At 39.0% G+C, this 17760-nt stretch overlaps 1 protein-coding gene and 1 long non-coding RNA gene across 3 annotated transcripts in view; one reads left to right on the top strand and one right to left on the bottom strand.

The window, feature by feature from the left end:
* The window catches only part of DENND5B (DENN domain containing 5B), a 220971-nt gene extending 204415 nt beyond the window's left edge, over positions 1-16556 (top strand). For both annotated transcript variants that reach the window (XM_027541658.1, XM_027541657.1), the window contains 7 exons: positions 2463-2608; positions 4437-4555; positions 5384-5571; positions 7630-7712; positions 7931-8057; positions 9918-10092; positions 11580-16556. In XM_027541658.1, coding sequence (XP_027397459.1) covers positions 2463-2608; positions 4437-4555; positions 5384-5571; positions 7630-7712; positions 7931-8057; positions 9918-10092; positions 11580-11763 — 1022 coding nt within the window. In that variant the 3' untranslated portion in view covers positions 11764-16556. The remainder of the gene's footprint in view (positions 1-2462; positions 2609-4436; positions 4556-5383; positions 5572-7629; positions 7713-7930; positions 8058-9917; positions 10093-11579) is intronic.
* LOC113892611 overlaps positions 1-17760 on the bottom strand; it is a 49777-nt gene that overhangs the window by 11256 nt on the left and 20761 nt on the right. The gene's annotated exons all lie outside the window — the stretch shown is intronic.

Genomic DNA, 17760 nt, shown 5'->3' with positions numbered 1-17760 from the left:
GATGTGTTTTTGATAAACTAAATTATAGTATTTATTCTGTCACATTGGTCCCCTTCCCTACTTTGGAGAATTTTTACTTGTATCAGTTAGGAATTATTTTCAGTTGCAAATATCAGAAAACAGTGGTTTAAACAAATCGGTAGTTTTGTTTTTCTTACACAGTGAGAAGTCTTGAAGTAGGCAGTCTGCAGTGCTATCACAAACCCAAGCCCTGTGACCGCTGCCAGTGTGTGCTAATCACCTCATGATCACAGGATAGCTGTTCTCAGTTTACCCTCCAGCCTGAAGAAGGAAGCAGTGCCAAGGAAGAGGGGTCAGAATCTGTGCCAGAAGAACATAGTTTTCTGAGAAATTTCAATAAATATAACCAGTATTTCACTGGGCAGAGTTGTGTAGGTTTTGGTCTTCTAAGTCTCTGGTAGAGGCAGACAAAGAAAATGGAGTTAGAATGGTTATTAGACTAACCTGTAATATCTGTCAAGATACTGTTAGTTAATTAGAAGCTAAGGTGTTATACACAATTTTGAAAGAAAAGAAATTGCAGAGGGACTCCTAAGCTCTTCCCCATATCTGCAGATTTCTCTTTATCCATGTAACTCTTAAAACCAGGGAATTGAAATACTTCATGAAATAAATATTCTGAGTTTAATACTACTACTCTTTTTCTGCTTTATGAAATCATTGTTGTGTATCTGTGAGCCCTTTGCAGCCAACAGAACTGCTGACCCTAAACAAGCCTTTTTCTGCATCTTTTCTAATCCTATTAGTGAAAGAAATGAGTAGCCTCTGGCACCTAAAATAACATCTTGCACTAACCTCTTCTGCTTTCAGTTTCAAAAATCGTTTGAGTCTCATGATTACTAAGCCATGAAAATATGGCCTTTTTCTCTGACATTTTCCTTTCCTTCAGCCAAAATAAAAGGACAGAAAGGGGAGTTATTCAGCCAACAGAAAGAAAGTCCTCTATGTAAAATTAGAGAAATGAGCCATTTATCCCATTCATTTTGCTCATCTAAGAGCACACTGAAACATGAACCCCTCTTGTGAGGCAGTATCTGAGCCCCTTGTCCAGTGACTGTTTTTAATCCTGCATGTAGTTCTTTCAAAGAGGACTTTTTAATAGTTCTCTTGTGACTGGATGAAGAGAATACCAACCAAAATATTGATTCTACCCTGCTTTAAAAAAAAAAAAAAAAAGTATGGCTCTGAGGGCTAAAAATATGCTAATGTGTCTGAGCCGTCCTCATTTTTTAAAGGAAATGGAGGTGTGTGGAATGCCTAACTGTGGGTTCCACATTTGAGCAAACAATGGTGTTTGGCCAGTGACATCTAGTGGCTTGCCTTTGAAGAGCCTTCAAAGGGACGATTTCACAAATTCCTTTCCGCATCCTTATTCTCTCCCTGAGGCATCTCTTGCCCTAGAGCCCCCTTTCCAAGTTGTAGCTAATAGACTTCATATTACAACTGGAATGGAGGTGCTGTTGTCTATTACTGGCTTTGCATATAGGACTGTAACACTGGGGTGAGAAAGTTCTGGAGTGCAGTGTTGTGAAGCATTGCCCAAGAAAATCAGCAACAAGCAGATACTATGCAAGTAGTCACCAACCACTTTCCTTATATGAAACCATGCCAGTAACCATGCTCATTTGTACTCCATTTTGGAACAAAATGAATAAAAACATCAAAGCAATGAAAATACTACACAGTCACTGTCTATGTCCTCAGGTATTCTGGTGCTAATGCCTGACATTGTTTATAAAATGTAGTGCTGATGATAAGCATGCCATGTTATGGGTGTGAGAGTTGGACCATGAGAAGGCTGAGTGCTGAAGAATTGGTGCTTTCGAATTGTGGTGCTGGAAAATACTCTTTTGAGAGTCCCTTGGACTGCATGGAGATCAAATCAGTCAATCCTGAAGGGAATCAACCCTGAATATTTGTTGAAAGGACTGTTGCTGCAGCTGAAGCTCCAATACTTTGGCCACCTGATGCGAATAGCCAACTCATTGAAAAAGACCCTGGTACTGAGAAGGATTGAGGGCAAAAGGATAAGAGGGTGACAGAGGTTGAGATGGTTAGATAGTTATCACTGACTCGATGTATAAGAATTTGAGCAAACTCCAGGTAATAGTGAAGGACAGAGGAGCCTGGTGTGCTGCAGTCCATGGGGGTTGCAAAGAGTCGGACAGAGTTTAGCAACTGAACAACAACAATGCCATGTATACATAATGATGTATAAGTATGGAAACTAGTACAAGTACTGGGACTTGTGGCTTAATACCAGACCTCATCTTTCTAGACTAGAGGAGGTTATGATCTCATCCTGTTGCTTAAGTTTATATCTTGATAGATCATTAAAAAGCAAATTATCTGTGAAAGCCAACAGAATTCTGAACATACATTTGTTTTCTTCAGGAGAACTTCATTGTTATTTTGTATTAATTTCAGCATTTTTCTTTCAGTGATTCCATATAGGTCAGTGATCATTCCCATCAAAAAGCTGAGCAACGCGATCATCACGTCAAACCCTTGGATCTGTGTATCAGGAGAACTAGGAGACACGGGAGTAATGCAGATTCCCAAAAACCTCCTTGAAATGACTTTTGAAGTAGGTTCAGCTAATTGCTTTCTTAGCACAAAGTGTCATACATAGTTCTACACAACAATGCCAGTTTCAGTTTTTCATTTTTCCCCGAGTCAAATAATACAAAGGGTAATTAAGCATGCAGGATCATTTAGAAGATTATATACCTAAAGTTGTCTGCTACTGCTGCTGCTGCTAAGTCGCTTCAGTCATGTCCGACTCTGTGCGACCCCATAGATGGCAGCCCATCAGGCTCCCCCATCCCTGGGATTTTCCAGGCAAGAACACTGGAGTGGGTTGCCATTTCCTTCTCCAATGCATGAAAGTGAAAAGTGAAAGTGAAGTCGCTCAGTCGTGTCTGACTCTTAGCGACCCCATGGACTGCAGTCTACCAGGCTCCTCCGTCCATGGAATTTGCCAGGCAAGAGTACTGGAGTGGGGTGCCATTGCCTTCTCCAAAAGTTGTCTGGAACACATGAATTTGTTTTGCATTCTTATTGTTATTTTAATTGTTAAGCTGTGTATTTCTACTTGTAGTGGTGCACTCTGGGGCTTTGCCAGGTCCTTTTCCATAATTCCCAATGCGTGTTGTAAAACCTGGCACGTAGAGAACATTCAGGTGAATGCTTTCCCCACAGTGGTTCTCTTCCAAACTGTAAATTCACCCTGCCTGAACCTGGACAAAGGGAACGGGAGCTGCTTTTCATGCTTTGGCCTTTAGACCACATGGTGATATTTATAAAGTGATCTTGCGAAAATACCTCTCACTATGATAGTCAGTTTTCCGGTCTTACCTGGTGAAGTAGCCCCATACTTTTGAGCCCACATGCTGGTTGATCCTGGCATGCAGAAAGGAGACAAACATCTGTTCTCCTTTCCGAAGGGAAATGGTACTAACTGAACGTTCTCTTCCTGGGGTCTAGGAATGGCAGTTTCCACTCAGAGTCATGACACTGCCCAAGAGCTTATTTTGACACTATTCAGTGGGCTCACAGCTATCTGTATATAAAAGATTAAAATCCTTGGCTTTTCTTTGACTGCTATAAAGCATAAACTGCATTATAAGTCCCATCATTGCTGTTTCCAGACTCTCACATCTGCCTGCTTCTTTCCATCTCTGCTGCCACAACTAATTCAACATGCCCTCCTCCATCACCTAGATCGCTATGATTCAAAGATGTGAAGTGCTTTGAGAACTCATAGCTTTGAGGTTCCCAGCTATACATAGTCAGTTGGGGTCTGTGATCTTTCATCAGAATTTTGTTGACATTTATTTTTACCATTTCTGTTATCATCGCTTTTTTTTTTTTATCATCACTTTCTTTTGTACTTACCCACAAAGGGTCAGGAAGAATGCTGATAACTATGTTTTTTTTTTTTTTAACAGTAGCTTCAGAGACTTCTAGATGATGTTTGAGGTCAGTCTGCCTTAGTATTTATTAAAGCAGAAGAACTTGGTGATTTTTTATGTCTATAATTATTTTTCTGACCTCTCTATAACTAAATAGCATCCTTTCCCATTTTTTGGAATTCTTCTCATCCTTCAAAGGAAAAAAAATCTACGGTGATGTTTCTGGATTCTCCAGTTGGAAATCATTGTTCCTTCCCAAGTGTTCTTCAAGCACCTGTTTACATATCTACTCTCAGACATTATGTAATCCCTCTCATTTAATAATGTTCCTATGTTTCCTGTCTCATTAGAAGGGATCTATTTGGATATTTTTCTCTAGTGCACAACAGAACACATTATGCAGAGTCCTCTGCACTTGTAAATTGTTTGGAACCACTACTAAAGCTGAGAGGTGGCAGGAAAAGATTGGGAACTGAGTACCTTATGATCCTGTCCCTACAGTGCCAGAATCTGGGGAAGCTGACGACTGTCCAGATCGGTCACGATAACTCAGGACTGTTAGCCAAATGGCTAGTGGATTGTGTCATGGTCAGAAATGAAATCACAGGACATACATATAGGTAAGTAAATGTCCTTGGGAGTTCAGACTTCTTTTAATACTTTTTAGACAAGAAAAAGTTTGAGAATTATTTTCATTCTAAAGCTTTCCCACTACCTTTTGAATTTTACTTTAGTTTTTTGGGTTGTCTTGTTTATGTAATAACAAAGTTCTGTTATTTTGTTCCAAATACAAAATTGCCCCCAAAATACTTCTCAAAAAGACTGATTGTGTTTGCTGCTAACACTTAGTCCACAAATATGTTGAAAAAGATTGAAACTCTGGTAAGAAAAGGAAAAAAAGAAACTTAAAAAATAATATCAGTAAGACAAAAGGCTCTTTTGGACACTCCTGATTGCAGCCAGCACTCCTCTTTGAGAACATTCTCCCCTTTTTTCCTGGAACTTAATTCCCCCATTAACATCTAGTTTGAAGATACTCTTGTTGACACTAACTACAGAATTTTGATACAGATGAGGTATGAGAAAATATTTAAAAGTTACTTTAATTTGATAATAATAATTTATGGCTATACAAGAGAGACTTCTTTATTTTTCAGAGATTCACTGAAGTAATTAGTAAAATGTCCTGATGTGTGATTTACTTTAAAATACTTTTAACAAAAAACAAAAATGAAGCATATGGGAGAATGTTATAACTAAGTCATAAGAACATGGGTGTCTATTTTTTTGTCTTCTTTTTTAAGTGTTTGCAATTTTTTATAATGAAAAAATCACCCACAGGCTGAACACCCACTAAAATGATGGGTTTCACCCTTGATGCCATTTAAAAATTCTGATTAAAGCTAGTAACATATTGGAGATTCTGAAGGTTATTTCTGTCCTGCTAGGTTCCCATGTGGGCGGTGGCTGGGGAAAGGCATTGATGATGGAAGTCTGGAGAGAATTCTCATTGGAGAATTGATGACATCAGCAGCAGATGAGGATCTAGTAAAGCAGTGTCGGACTCCACCCCAGCAGAAATCACCCACTGTGGCCAGGAGACTGAGCATCACATCACTGACAGGAAAAACTACCAGTAATTAGTTGTTTTTTTATTTTCCAATGTGTCTTAGATGTTTTAGGCATCATTTGGCCATTTCATAAAAAACTGTTGTGTTAAATGAATTATGGTAAGGAGATTAAAAAGAAAGCTGAGGAAAATTAATTTGTGAGAAAGACTTTAGAGTGGAGAGAGAAAAGGGGGGAAATAAGGCAGGATAATTACAAATAATTAAAAGCCTGAAGAATTTAGATGTTAAAATCCAATAAAAAACCACCTGCTCTATTTCAGTTATGCTCTGAAGGTATGAATAAATAATATTTTGCCTGAAACTTCAAGGAAGAATAAGGACAGTTATAGTACTCTCATATCTAGTTATCCAAAGCCCCTTTGTCTAAGAGTAATTCTAAAAATTCCACTCCCCACCCCACCCCCAAACTTCCTGTAGAAGTGACAAAATATATAAAAAAGTGACTTCTACAGATGGGATATTGTGTTCACATGCCATTTTTAATAGCACAATAAACTTCTAGTTTATACTAATGTGGTCTTTAGTCTCCCAAGGATATCAAATTTTAATCCCTGGGATATGTAAATGTTACTCAATTGAGTAAGTTAAGGATCTTGAGATAGGGAAATTATCTGGGTTATCCAGGTGAACCCTAAATTTAATTACATGTATTGTTATAAGATAGAGGAAATTAGACACACAGAGGAGAAGACAATAAATAGACAGATGGAGGCAGAGACTGGATGATGTGGGCACAGGCCAAGGAATGCCACCTGGGCTTGAAGAGGCAAGGAGCAACTTCTTCCATTGAGCCTCCTGAGGAAGCACAGCCCTGTCCACAACTTGATTTCCACCCATTGATACTGATTTCTGACTTCTCCCTCTGGAATTGTGAGAGAAGAAATTTCTCCCTTTTTTAAGTTACTAAATTTGTGGTCATCTATTACAGGAGCCACAGAAAACTAAAGAGACAGTCAAGTGGTTTTATTTCAATTCATAGACAATAATCATGAGTTATTGGAGGTACCTTATTAATAAGAGGTACCTAAGAGGTCCTTAGTTAACAAAGCAATTTCCTTAGATACTATTATTCTATATCCGTTTGTTAGCATATAGTGATATATTAACTATTAGAATGATACAGTCTTTAACAATCTCCCTTATTCTTTAATAAATGATTCCCTTTATCCATAATTCTTTTCTGCCTCCAAAGTAAACTTAATACCGCACATACACTAGAATAGCTAAAAAGAGGATAGACAATAGTGAATACGCATATATTTCAATGGGAATACAAAAGGAAAAACCATTTGGCAATTTCTTATAAAGATATATACATGTACTAACCCTACACTTCACCCAGAACTCTCAATCTAGATGTATATATCCTAGAGAAATGAATGCATATATCTATACCAAGACTCATACTCAAATTTTCCAAGCAGCTTTATTCATAATAGCCAGAATGGAAACACTTGCAATATCCACCAGCTGGTAAGTGGATAAGCAGATAGTGATACATCTAGTCGGTGGGATACTATTCAGCAATACTGTTGATATAGCTAACATCATGGATGAATCAAAAGTATTGTGCCAGGTGAGAAAAAGCAGACATTATACAATTCTATTTATTAAATTCTAGAAAAGGCAATATAATAATGATGGAAAGCAGATGAGTAGTTGACAGGGGTTACAAAGTTACAAGCTGGGGAAGGGAATTGACTGAAAAGGGGAACAGCGGAACTTTGGGGGTTGATGGCAATTTTCTGTATTTTGATTATAGTGGTAGTTACATGTCTACACATCTGTCAAAACTCATCAAATTACATACTTAAAATTGGTGACTATAGTTACAGATTTTGAATGGGAAGGCTGGGATTTGAGTCTTGGGGGTCTCTTAGATCCTTTTCCTTTGTGCCAGTATGCCTCACTTGACCAAACTGGCAAGGCAAGTTCCATGGATCCCTGACAAGGCAGCCTGCCCTGGTGAAGTGTTTCCTGTACAGGCAGGCACAGTTGATGTCCTGTAGTACTTGGTTTATTTTCCTTGCCTGAAATTTCCGCCATTATTCATTATTTTTTAGAACCCAATGCAGGACAGATCCAAGAAGGAATTGGAGAAGCTGTGAACAACATTGTGAAACATTTTCACAAACCTGAAAAAGAGGTATGATGGGCTATAAAACTTACTGTGGTAGGATTTTAAAGCTGCTTTTATACATGATACATAGGGCAATAAAAAGGTGCTTTAATTTTTATTTGTAAGCTTGTTAATTAATAGCTGCAAAAACATGTTTCACAGCTACCCTCAGCACTTGCTCCTCTGCTGTTTTCTTAAACGTCGATGCGGGAGCTCATTCTCTGGCACTGTGTTGCTCTCCACAGAGAGGAAGCCTCACTGTGCTGCTGTGTGGAGAGAGCGGCTTAGTTGCGGCGCTTGAGCAAGTTTTCCACCATGGCTTCAAATCAGCTCGCATCTTTCACAAGAATGTCTTCATCTGGGACTTCATAGGTAAATTAAAGCTGGTGTGCATTGTTGTAAGGTCATTGAAATGTGTCTTAGAAAACTCAAAAAGCCCAAGAATTTGAGCAAATAAGGGTTGGTGTTAAGGGTATATGTTTTTCAAAGTAAATATCAAATAAGCAGTGTCTGTGCTTTTCATTCAGTCAACAAATATCTCTGTGTGTGTGTTCACAATATTCTAAACTATTTTAGATGCTCAAGATATACACTTCAAGTTAAAAGTAAACAAGACACAGAAATTCCTATGGTTGACAAACTTACAATCTTGTGGGGTCAGGAGGGCAAACAATACACAAAATCATAACAGATATGTAATTTATCTGATACGTTGGAAGGTCATCATTGATGCAGACAAAAATGGAGCAAGGCAAAAGGAAACGGAGTGGGAGAACTCTTTTAATTAGGAAGGTTATAGACCTTGTTGATAAGGTACTGTTGAGCAAAGACTTTAAGGATGTGAGGAAGTGAGCCTTGTGAATACCAGGAAGAGAGCACCCCAGGCTGAGACAGGTGCCCTTGCAGAGCAGGGTGGGGCTGTGCTTGGCTTTCTGTAGAGCAGCAAGGAGGTGAGTGTGACTGGAACAGAATGAGGGAGAGAGGTGGGTATTTGGAGAGAGGATCTTTATTGCTAGAGCCGGGTTGTGGAGGGCCTTCTGTGTCTTTGAAAGCAGTTGGTCTTTATCCTGAATGGAATGGGAAGCCATTGGAAGACTTGGCGCTAAGGTGTGCTTAGTTACTCAGTCGTGTTCGACTCCTTTGCGACCCCATGGACTGTAGCCTGCCAGGCTTCTCTGTCCATGGGGATTGGATTCTCCAGGCAAGAATACTCGAGTGGGTTACCACGCCCTTCTCTAGGGGATCTTCCCAACCCAGGGATCAAACCCAGGTCTCCTGCATTACAGGCAGACTCTGAGCTACCAGGGAGCTGAGGAATAGGATATAATTTGTTTTAAAAAGATTACTCTAGTTCTGTGCTATCCAGTATGGTAACCACTAGTCACATGTGGCTATTTAAATTGACTTAATTTAAATCAAATTTTAAATTGACTCCCTTAGTCATACTGGCCCTACAAGGGGCTATAGAATTGGACCTTGCAGATATAGAATGTTTCCATCTTCAGGAAAGTTCAATTAGATTGTGGTTCTCTAGCTCCCTAAACTTTGCATTCTTTATTTTGCTATGCAGCTCTTCTACAATTCACAGTCTCTTTAACAGGGTGATTAATCGTTTCATGTTTTGTAAATAAGACCTGGATGAAATGGTTGGTTTTATCCAAATTTGAACTTTTAGACAAAGAAAGGAAAGTGGACAGAGCTAGGCCCCTAGAGCGGGGTATTTTTTTCCTTTTGGAATGCACTGAATCTTACTAGCCCTGCTTCTGATATGTGTATTAATAACTCTTCCTCAGATTTACTGAAGCAGTTCTGTTTCAAGGACTTTGCTGCAGAATGTTAGCCAGCCATCCTATAACTGGATCAAAGGGCACCACCTCAGTGGCTACCATGTCTTTGCTACTTACGCCTAGAAGGATCCAGTCTTAACAGACAAGACCATGTGTATTTTTTCGTTGCTATCAATTGCCATTTTTGAAGGTATTCTAAAGAGAGTAAGCTTTCTAACCATCTAGAGTGTAGTCTAGATTAGAAAATAAATATCTGGGAGCATATGGTTCTACCAGGAAACATGGGCCTTTAGGATTTATTGTGAAACCAATGATAAAATAATGGTTTTGGTTTTAGGAATGGCTATAATGCAAAGCATCTTTAGTATTTCCAGAATAAACTGTTTCATCTTTTTGTATATGAAGTATTAATGTGTATTGTAATATCTCTGATTTCCTTCCCCAGAGAGAGCAGTTGCTTATTTTGAAACCACTGACCAGATTCTAGATAATGAAGATGATGTCCTCATTCAGAAATCATCCTGCAAAACCTTCTGCCACTATGTAAATGCTATTAATACTGCACCCCGGAATATTGGGAAGGATGGCAAATTCCAGATCTTAGTTTGCCTTGGAACACGGTATTAAGCCAGTTCTTGACTTTCCCTATCTTTGTCATGTGTTGAACAAGAATTTAGAAAGGTTTATACCAAACCATCCCCTTCCAAAGCTCTCCGGTTGGTTTCTTCCATTCCAAGTTTTATGAGACTCCTGTTTATTGGGTATTTGCTGTGTGTTGGGCACTATACTTAGCACTTCCCATGTATTATCTCATTTAACCCTCCTATCACTTCACCACCACCACTGCATGAAGGAGCAAGCAATATCCCCACTGTATAGGTGAGAAAATAGAAAGTAGAAGAGGCACAGATAAGTTAACAGACTTTCCAAAGGTCACACAGCTAGAAAGAGGCAGAGCCAAGATTTATACCCAGTGTCACCCCAGAGCCCCAAGCTCTGAACCATGACACAGTACTGCACCACAGACAGGTGGAGGTATTGGACACAACAGCACACTCACACATACATATTTTCTGTACAGAGCTTGTATGGTGTGTACACAGTACCATATTGCTTTAAATTTGATGACACTGTAGAATTCTTACTGTGGAAAGTCTCTTTAAGACAGTTTCCTACCCCTTTCTTTTTGTAAAATGACACATAGGAGCTATACAATCCATTAATTTTAAAACAGCTGTCAAAATTGTAAGAAATGAACCACACAGACCCTTAGAAGATTTTTTATCCGTGCAGTGTTTGTTTTCTTCTAAGCCCCAGCACCTCTTGTAGGATGGCCTAGCTGCCTTGTCATGAAGGTATACTGGCAGCTGCTCAGCAAGGGTGTCTAAGCAACTTAGCGACAGATACTAATGTCAGTGTAATTAGGAAACATTAAAGATGAGATCCTGTCCTCCTGAAACAGCTAGTTAATTGAGCTAAATTCTATATTTCTTCTTAATAAAAGCTGTCCAACTTCAGCTGTGCTTTTTAAGTTCCTTTTGAGCATGATCCTTATCTCCTTTTCTCTCTTTACTGTTGTGATTTATTAAATCAATGTAACACTTACTTTTTGTAAGATCTACTTAATGTTTTCTGCTTTGATTTTATTCTTACCTTTTTATGTTGTGTAAATTTTTTTTTAAAGTGCTAGTCCCTACAATTTAATGGAGGCTTTCTTCCCAAAAGATCTACTGTGGCATGTCGTCACAGATGTCTGGATAACATCTCTGTTAAACAATACAAAATGACATTCTGCTTCTTTTTAAAAGAGGTAGAATCAGAATAGAGAATATCTTTACCACATCTAAGTCTTGATGGCCAACTTGTGCAAACTCACTCATAGAATCTGATAGGTTTCCTTTCCCCCTTAGCGTACACTGTTTCATTACCTTATCTTTTTAACCAGTAATTATCCAACTACTTGACTTTGATTTTCTGTCTGGTGACCTCAGAGCTTGGCTAGATTTCGCCCCATTCAGCCTCGCACCTTCTGTCCAAAGCTCCAGTGTGTGTGTAGTTCTGCAGCAGGGCAGCAGTGCTCAGGACTTGTTTCTGTTTGGGTCTGCAGAGATCGCCTGCTCCCACAGTGGATTCCTCTGTTAGCCGAGTGTCCTGCCATCACCCGAATGTATGAGGAGAGCGCCCTCCTGCGAGATCACATGACGGTCAACTCCCTTATCCGCATTCTGCAGACCATCCAGGACTTCACCATAGTCTTAGAAGGCTCGCTCATCAAAGGAGTGGATGTGTAACCCAATTAGCTAGAAACTCAGACCAGAACCCTTGTTCCTGAACCTTCCCCACAACGGGCACGGATTTGGACTTGTCTGACAAGTCAGTGAGTCACTGCAGGGGCGGCACGGCGTGTCCCCCAATGTGAACAGTCCTCACACTGCAGACAAGGCAAAATGCTGTATTGTAGTTCATTTGAACCTGGAATTTAGTATAAAATAGAGTATTTTCATGTGTTAGATGTGTGTAAATATTCTCTCTTCTTTAAGAAATTCTATTACTCTAATAAGATACTTTTCTTAGATTGAATACTCCTGTAACTTAAAATCAGTAGCTTAAAAGTATTGGGAGTTGGGTAGTGGGGAGAGTGGTGCTAGTCAGGAAGAAGCCAGTAAACATGTAAATATAGTACAACCCATTGGGGCTTTTTATTTCCTCCAGGTACCACAAAGGAATCCAGAAAGCATTGTTATGTACTTGCCAGCCATCCTGGTGTCTTACCCTTTATATTGTGAATGTAAACAGTTTACCTGCTGTAGGGGAGAGTAGCCCTCATTTACATCTTTTAAGTTTCAGATGGTTTCATAATTTGAATTGAGCCACTCTTCCAGTCTTGGAAAAATTTTTTCATCAGCACAAGATAAAGATATAATTCAAATATTTTAAATACTGGACCCCAGGAGCTTGGCTACACTGAAAAGAGAACACACAAAGCCCTGAGAAGTCTGTGAAATTGTGGGATTATATTAACTTCTTTACACTTTGGAAAGATTAGCCTAGACTAACTTCATCCTTGACATTTTTATTCTTGTTATTTGAGGTACTTTGGGGAGATGTGAATTTCAGAGTGTTGGCCTCATAGTCTTAAAAACTGCAAATAGCAGTTTGATTCTATACTTTTAATTTGGCCATCTCAACCCTGCAGTTACCTCTCAAGAATAACCACAAACACTCTTTGTTTGGTTTCAATCACCCGCCTCCCCTCTTCCAGTGCCCATCCCCCCTCAGGAAATGGAAAGAATGTCGAAGGAGGAGGAGGACTCTGTGTGGCTTGGAATGTTTTTGTGAAAGTATTTGTTGACCATGATAATGCAAATACCAGAAGAGAGAAAGAATGAACCCTTTCTGGGTGTTTCAGGGCCAGCTGTATGTTCCTTTGTAAGCAGGGGTGAAAATGTAATACTGCGGGCCCAGGAAGGTAAAAGCCAGTACTGCGCAGACTGGCAAAATGGAAGCCAGACAAGAGGCAACAGTTTGGAAGACCAAACGTTGTGAGAAACTTTGCAATTTGGTGTTTTTTAAGGAAGTTAAATACAGTGTTAGCACGTTACCGTAAGTCTTCATGTTACGGTTGGTCTTGTAAGTAATTTAGACATTTGCACGTTGTTAGCAGTGAAATTGCCTTAGCAGAGCTCCAGGTTTTGTTCCCAGTTGTGACTGAGAAGCAAAGTCATGGCCTCTCAGGACCCTTGTGTCATCTGCGGGTCCTGGGCTTTAGCCAATAGTGTTGCTTCCCTTTTTCTCTTGAGGAAGAAACTAGTGAAATAAGTGCCCCACTCCCGTTATCAAACACTGCATTCAGCCAAGGCACACTCCCTTTTAATATGTGACTGAGTCTTTGAGGAGGTAAGGGAGAACTGAAGGCAGCATTTAGAAACCATGGAAAGGGTTTAAGATGGGTCTGGGTGACCTGGGTAGACCAGAAATTTGTTTGCCTGCAGCTAAAGTTTGCCCACAGTGGTGTGGCTACCCCTGGGACATGGAGAGTCTATTATGGGACATATCCAGAACCTGTTTCACCCAGGTGCTTACTGTTTCAATGATGAGAAACCACAGAATGATCCAATCTAGGGTTTTGTTCTTGTTACCTTTTCCGAAGGCCTTGCTTCTGACACATTCTGGACAAACAGAGAGGTGACTTAGGTTAGCATGCTAGAATTGAGTCGTCTCATCTAGCCTTCTCATTTTACAGATGGGAAGACTTAAGGATCAGAGAGATTAAATACTTACCTGCACACCTGGTCAGTGGCAGCACAGGGTGTAGAATTCATGTTTTTTTAATTATACCAGGCTACATGAGACTGGCCTTCAAGGCATTCATATTAATAATAAGTCTTTCTACCCTTGGATCTTAATTCATCCACCTATATAGGTAGCAGATAATGATTAATATTCATTTATAGTAATAATTTATAGGGATTAATATTCATTTTAACAAATTGACCTTAAGTAATAGAAAATTACACCTGTTGTAAAAAGTAGGAGCAGGAATTCCCTGGCAGTCCAGTGATTAGGATTCCACACTTTTACTGCTGAGGACCTGGGTTTCATCCCTGGTCAGGGAACTAAAATCTCACAAGCCTTATGGCACGGCCAAAAACAAAACTAGGAGCAAAAGTGGATTTCAGACCTGTGAGTAAACCCATTACTTTAGAAAGTAATACCCCCCAAGAGTTTGACCTGAAATTTCATCCCATTTTCTATTATCTGACTACAGTAGTGAAATGACCAATTTCAGAAGAAGAAATCACACCAGAACGGACACATCGTCTAGAATGCTGTGCCCTTTAGTTATCACCGTGGGAGTCTATACACAGTCCAGTCACACAGCCTGTGCTTCACACCCCTTGGACCTCCTTATGAGCTGCCCGAATGCCCTATAGCCCATTCTTTTGAATATTTCTAGTGATGGGTAATGGTGGCTTTTCAGAAGAAATTTTCTATTTGGAAACAAAAAGTTCTTAGAACCCAAGTTGATGAATGAAAAGGATACTTATGCAGAGTTTGGGGTCATGTAAGAGATACAGTAAGTAAGACAATTCTTACATGGCTTATAACTGTCTTTGAGTATCAAAGTATTTTGAGCAGGACAGCAGCAAAATTCTTAGAATAAATGTACCTATAAGTGTACACAGCCTTCCGACCTGACTTTGGAAAGTCACTCAGAGGTATACTTTTTGCTGTTAATATATTAGTATATCACTATATCATCATACTTCAAAGTTAAAGTATACAAAAATCAAATTTGACTTTTTTCTTCAAAATAAATTAAAAGTTGTGCCTGGAGTCATGATTAGTATTTTCACAAAATAGCTTAAGAAGAAATTATTTTAAAATTAAATTGCCAAAAATGTTACCTCTTGAAATACTTATCTTCCAAGTGTTTTTCAAATGTTCTGAAAGTCCTAATAATCACCTTTTTGATATAGGGCCATTACACCAGTGTTGGTATTATGTGTGAGACCCTGAAGCCCTGTTCTGTTTGGGGGCTCGTCTGCGCCTTAAATGACTGCGGCTCAGTGTGGAGCAGTATAAAGCAGTGTTCTCAGTGGAGAAAATGGGGCTACTGAGAACAGAAGGAAGGCCTCCCGACCTTCCCTTCCTCTTTCCCACTGTGGCAAGAATCTGGTAGAAGAAACCGAAAGCTTGCAAAATTTATGATTTCCCTCTAAATTTTATTTTAAATATTTCATACATTTTGTACCTTTTGTAACCCTGTGGTATTTACTTTAACATGGCTTTTTAAGAAATCATTTTAATGAACTTCTGTCACACTGTATGAATATACAGGGGAAATACTGAATTGCTCATATTTCCTTTTTTGGCAATAAAGCACTGTTATATGTAAATGGGAGTAAAAGAGGGATGGAGACTATACATAACAGTTTGTGTATAGTAAATGCTGACCCCTCAGATACTTTGAAACATGAGGCAACAGACAAGGACCTCAGATTGCCCAGGGAAATATTTATTTGACAGCATTGGGAGTGTAGCTGTTAATTATAAAATAGCTTCTTTCTGCTAAGAATTATGATTTTTCAGTAGATTTTCATTTTGAGAACTGTTGAGTATTTTCTCTGTGAGGTTTATAGAAACTAGTCTATCTTTTTCACCATTTGGAAGGACAATCTGAACCATAGCTATTTATATTTCAGTATTAATACACCTTCATTGATTGAGAATGGAGTCTTGAGATCTTCTCTACTTTTATAAAGTGAATTCTATTTCCACGTCATCCATGTCATTTGAAGTCCGTGTTTCTTATATAAGTACTTGTTATATTACCTTTTAGTGTAAAAGGAGAAACAATAAACTACTAGGTCTCTTATTCCTATTAAAATCCATTTATAAAACTCTTGAATAAAACTGATTTCCAAGCTTTTTGAAGAGGATACCAATGGAGTGTGATCAGAATAATCCAAGGAGAACCTCATCCTTTCAGATCTTAGCAGCCCTGATTGTCCTCTCAAGGACAAAATAAAGATTGGATCCAGAAAGGTATCACACTGAGCAATTAATATCAGAGTGAAAAAAAATCATCAAAAACATTCTGCTCATTTGAATGAATCCAGGGTATCCTTGGGTTATGTGGGAGGGAATTATGCTTGACACATTTACCTAAATGTATTTGTGTGTGGCCCAGTCTTTATTCCAAACACCAGACAGATCTTGTTAACAGTAGAGAGGTATGGTGCGAGTTCCTGTTGTCAATCAAATGAGGGTGTTAAACATATAGAAAGAATTCTCTGTGTTACACTTGAACCATGTATAAATGTATCCTGTGTGTCTTTTTTTTAAATAAGCATTTCTGCATTTAAATTATATATTTTTTTCTTTGTATTGTTAACAAAATGCATCAGAACTGGATTTTTTTTTCATCTGAACATAATTAAAATTTAAAAAGTATTGTGATATCAAGCACTTTAACATATGTATCAGAGAAACTGATGTGGGTTTTTCAGGTTTTGGAGTACATTTAAATATGACTTTTCATGCTTTGTTCTTTACAAATAAAACTGTGGGGTTGATACTTTGTTTTGCTTCATTATTGTAGAACCTTAATACTGAGTAGTGCACAGGGCCAGTGACTCCAGAAAGTAGAGCAATAAAGCCATTATGAGAGAAAGCTACATGAAACCATTATGTGGTAGAAATATGAGCTTCCCAGATGGCACAGTGGTAAAGAATCCATCTGCCAGTGCAAGAGGCACAAGTGTAGATGTGGGTTCAATCCCTGGGTCGGGAAGATCTCCTGAAGTAGGAAATGGCAACCTGCTCTAGGATTCTTGCCTGAAGAATTCCACGGAGTGCGTACACACATGCATTCAGGCGCGCGTGCACACACACACACACACACACACACACACGATAGAAATATAATCTGCTGGGCAACTGGTTATTCCAGAAGTGGTAAAAAGAAAATGTGAACCCTATCTCACACCATACAGAAAAATCAGTTCTTAGCTTAACAATCTAAACATAAACAGCAAAAACAATTTTTGAAAGAAAATGTAGAATGTATTTATGAATTTGGGATAAACAAGACGTTCAAAAATAACTAGCACTGTAGTCCTTACTAAAAGTGAAAGGCAGAGATGCATTGATTATTCACCACATGTTAAGCATTACTTTAGGTTATGACCATGCAGCAGTTTAAACACACACACACATCAGATTCCTGCTTTTATGGAATTTATATTCTAATGGAGCAAATTACCTAATAAACATGACAAGTAATACATATAGTTGATGTTTAGTCGCTGAGTCATGTCCAACACTTTTGTGACCCCATGGACTGTAGCCCACCAGGCTCCTCTGTCCATGGAATTTTCCAGGCAAGAATACTGGAGTGGGTTCCTATTTCTTTCTCCAGGGAATGTTCCTACCCAGGGACCAAACCCACATCTCCCGCATTGGCAGGCAGATTCTTTACCAACTGAGCCACCTGGGAAGCCCAATACATATAATAATTAGATAACAGTAATAGCAAGCAAAGAAGAAGGATTGAAAGTGTGGCTGGGGCTGCTTAAAGATGGACTGCAATTGTAAAGTGGGTTAGCCAGGGAAAGCCTCACTGAAAATGGAGTTGTCTTTAGCTGTGATTGGAAAAAGCGTAAGAGAAACAAGTTTGCAGGAGGAACATCAAGAGCTTACTTTTGGCTGTAAGTTTGGCATGCCTGTTAGACATCCAAGTAAAGATGTTGGATAGTTGCACTATGGATTCTGAGTTCAGGGGA

Source organism: Bos indicus x Bos taurus, chromosome 5 (genome assembly GCF_003369695.1).
Source record: "Bos indicus x Bos taurus breed Angus x Brahman F1 hybrid chromosome 5, Bos_hybrid_MaternalHap_v2.0, whole genome shotgun sequence".
Lineage (NCBI taxonomy): Eukaryota > Metazoa > Chordata > Mammalia > Artiodactyla > Bovidae > Bos > Bos indicus x Bos taurus.
Note: the sequence above shows the minus strand (reverse complement) of the source record. Positions and strands in the feature narration are given on the sequence as shown.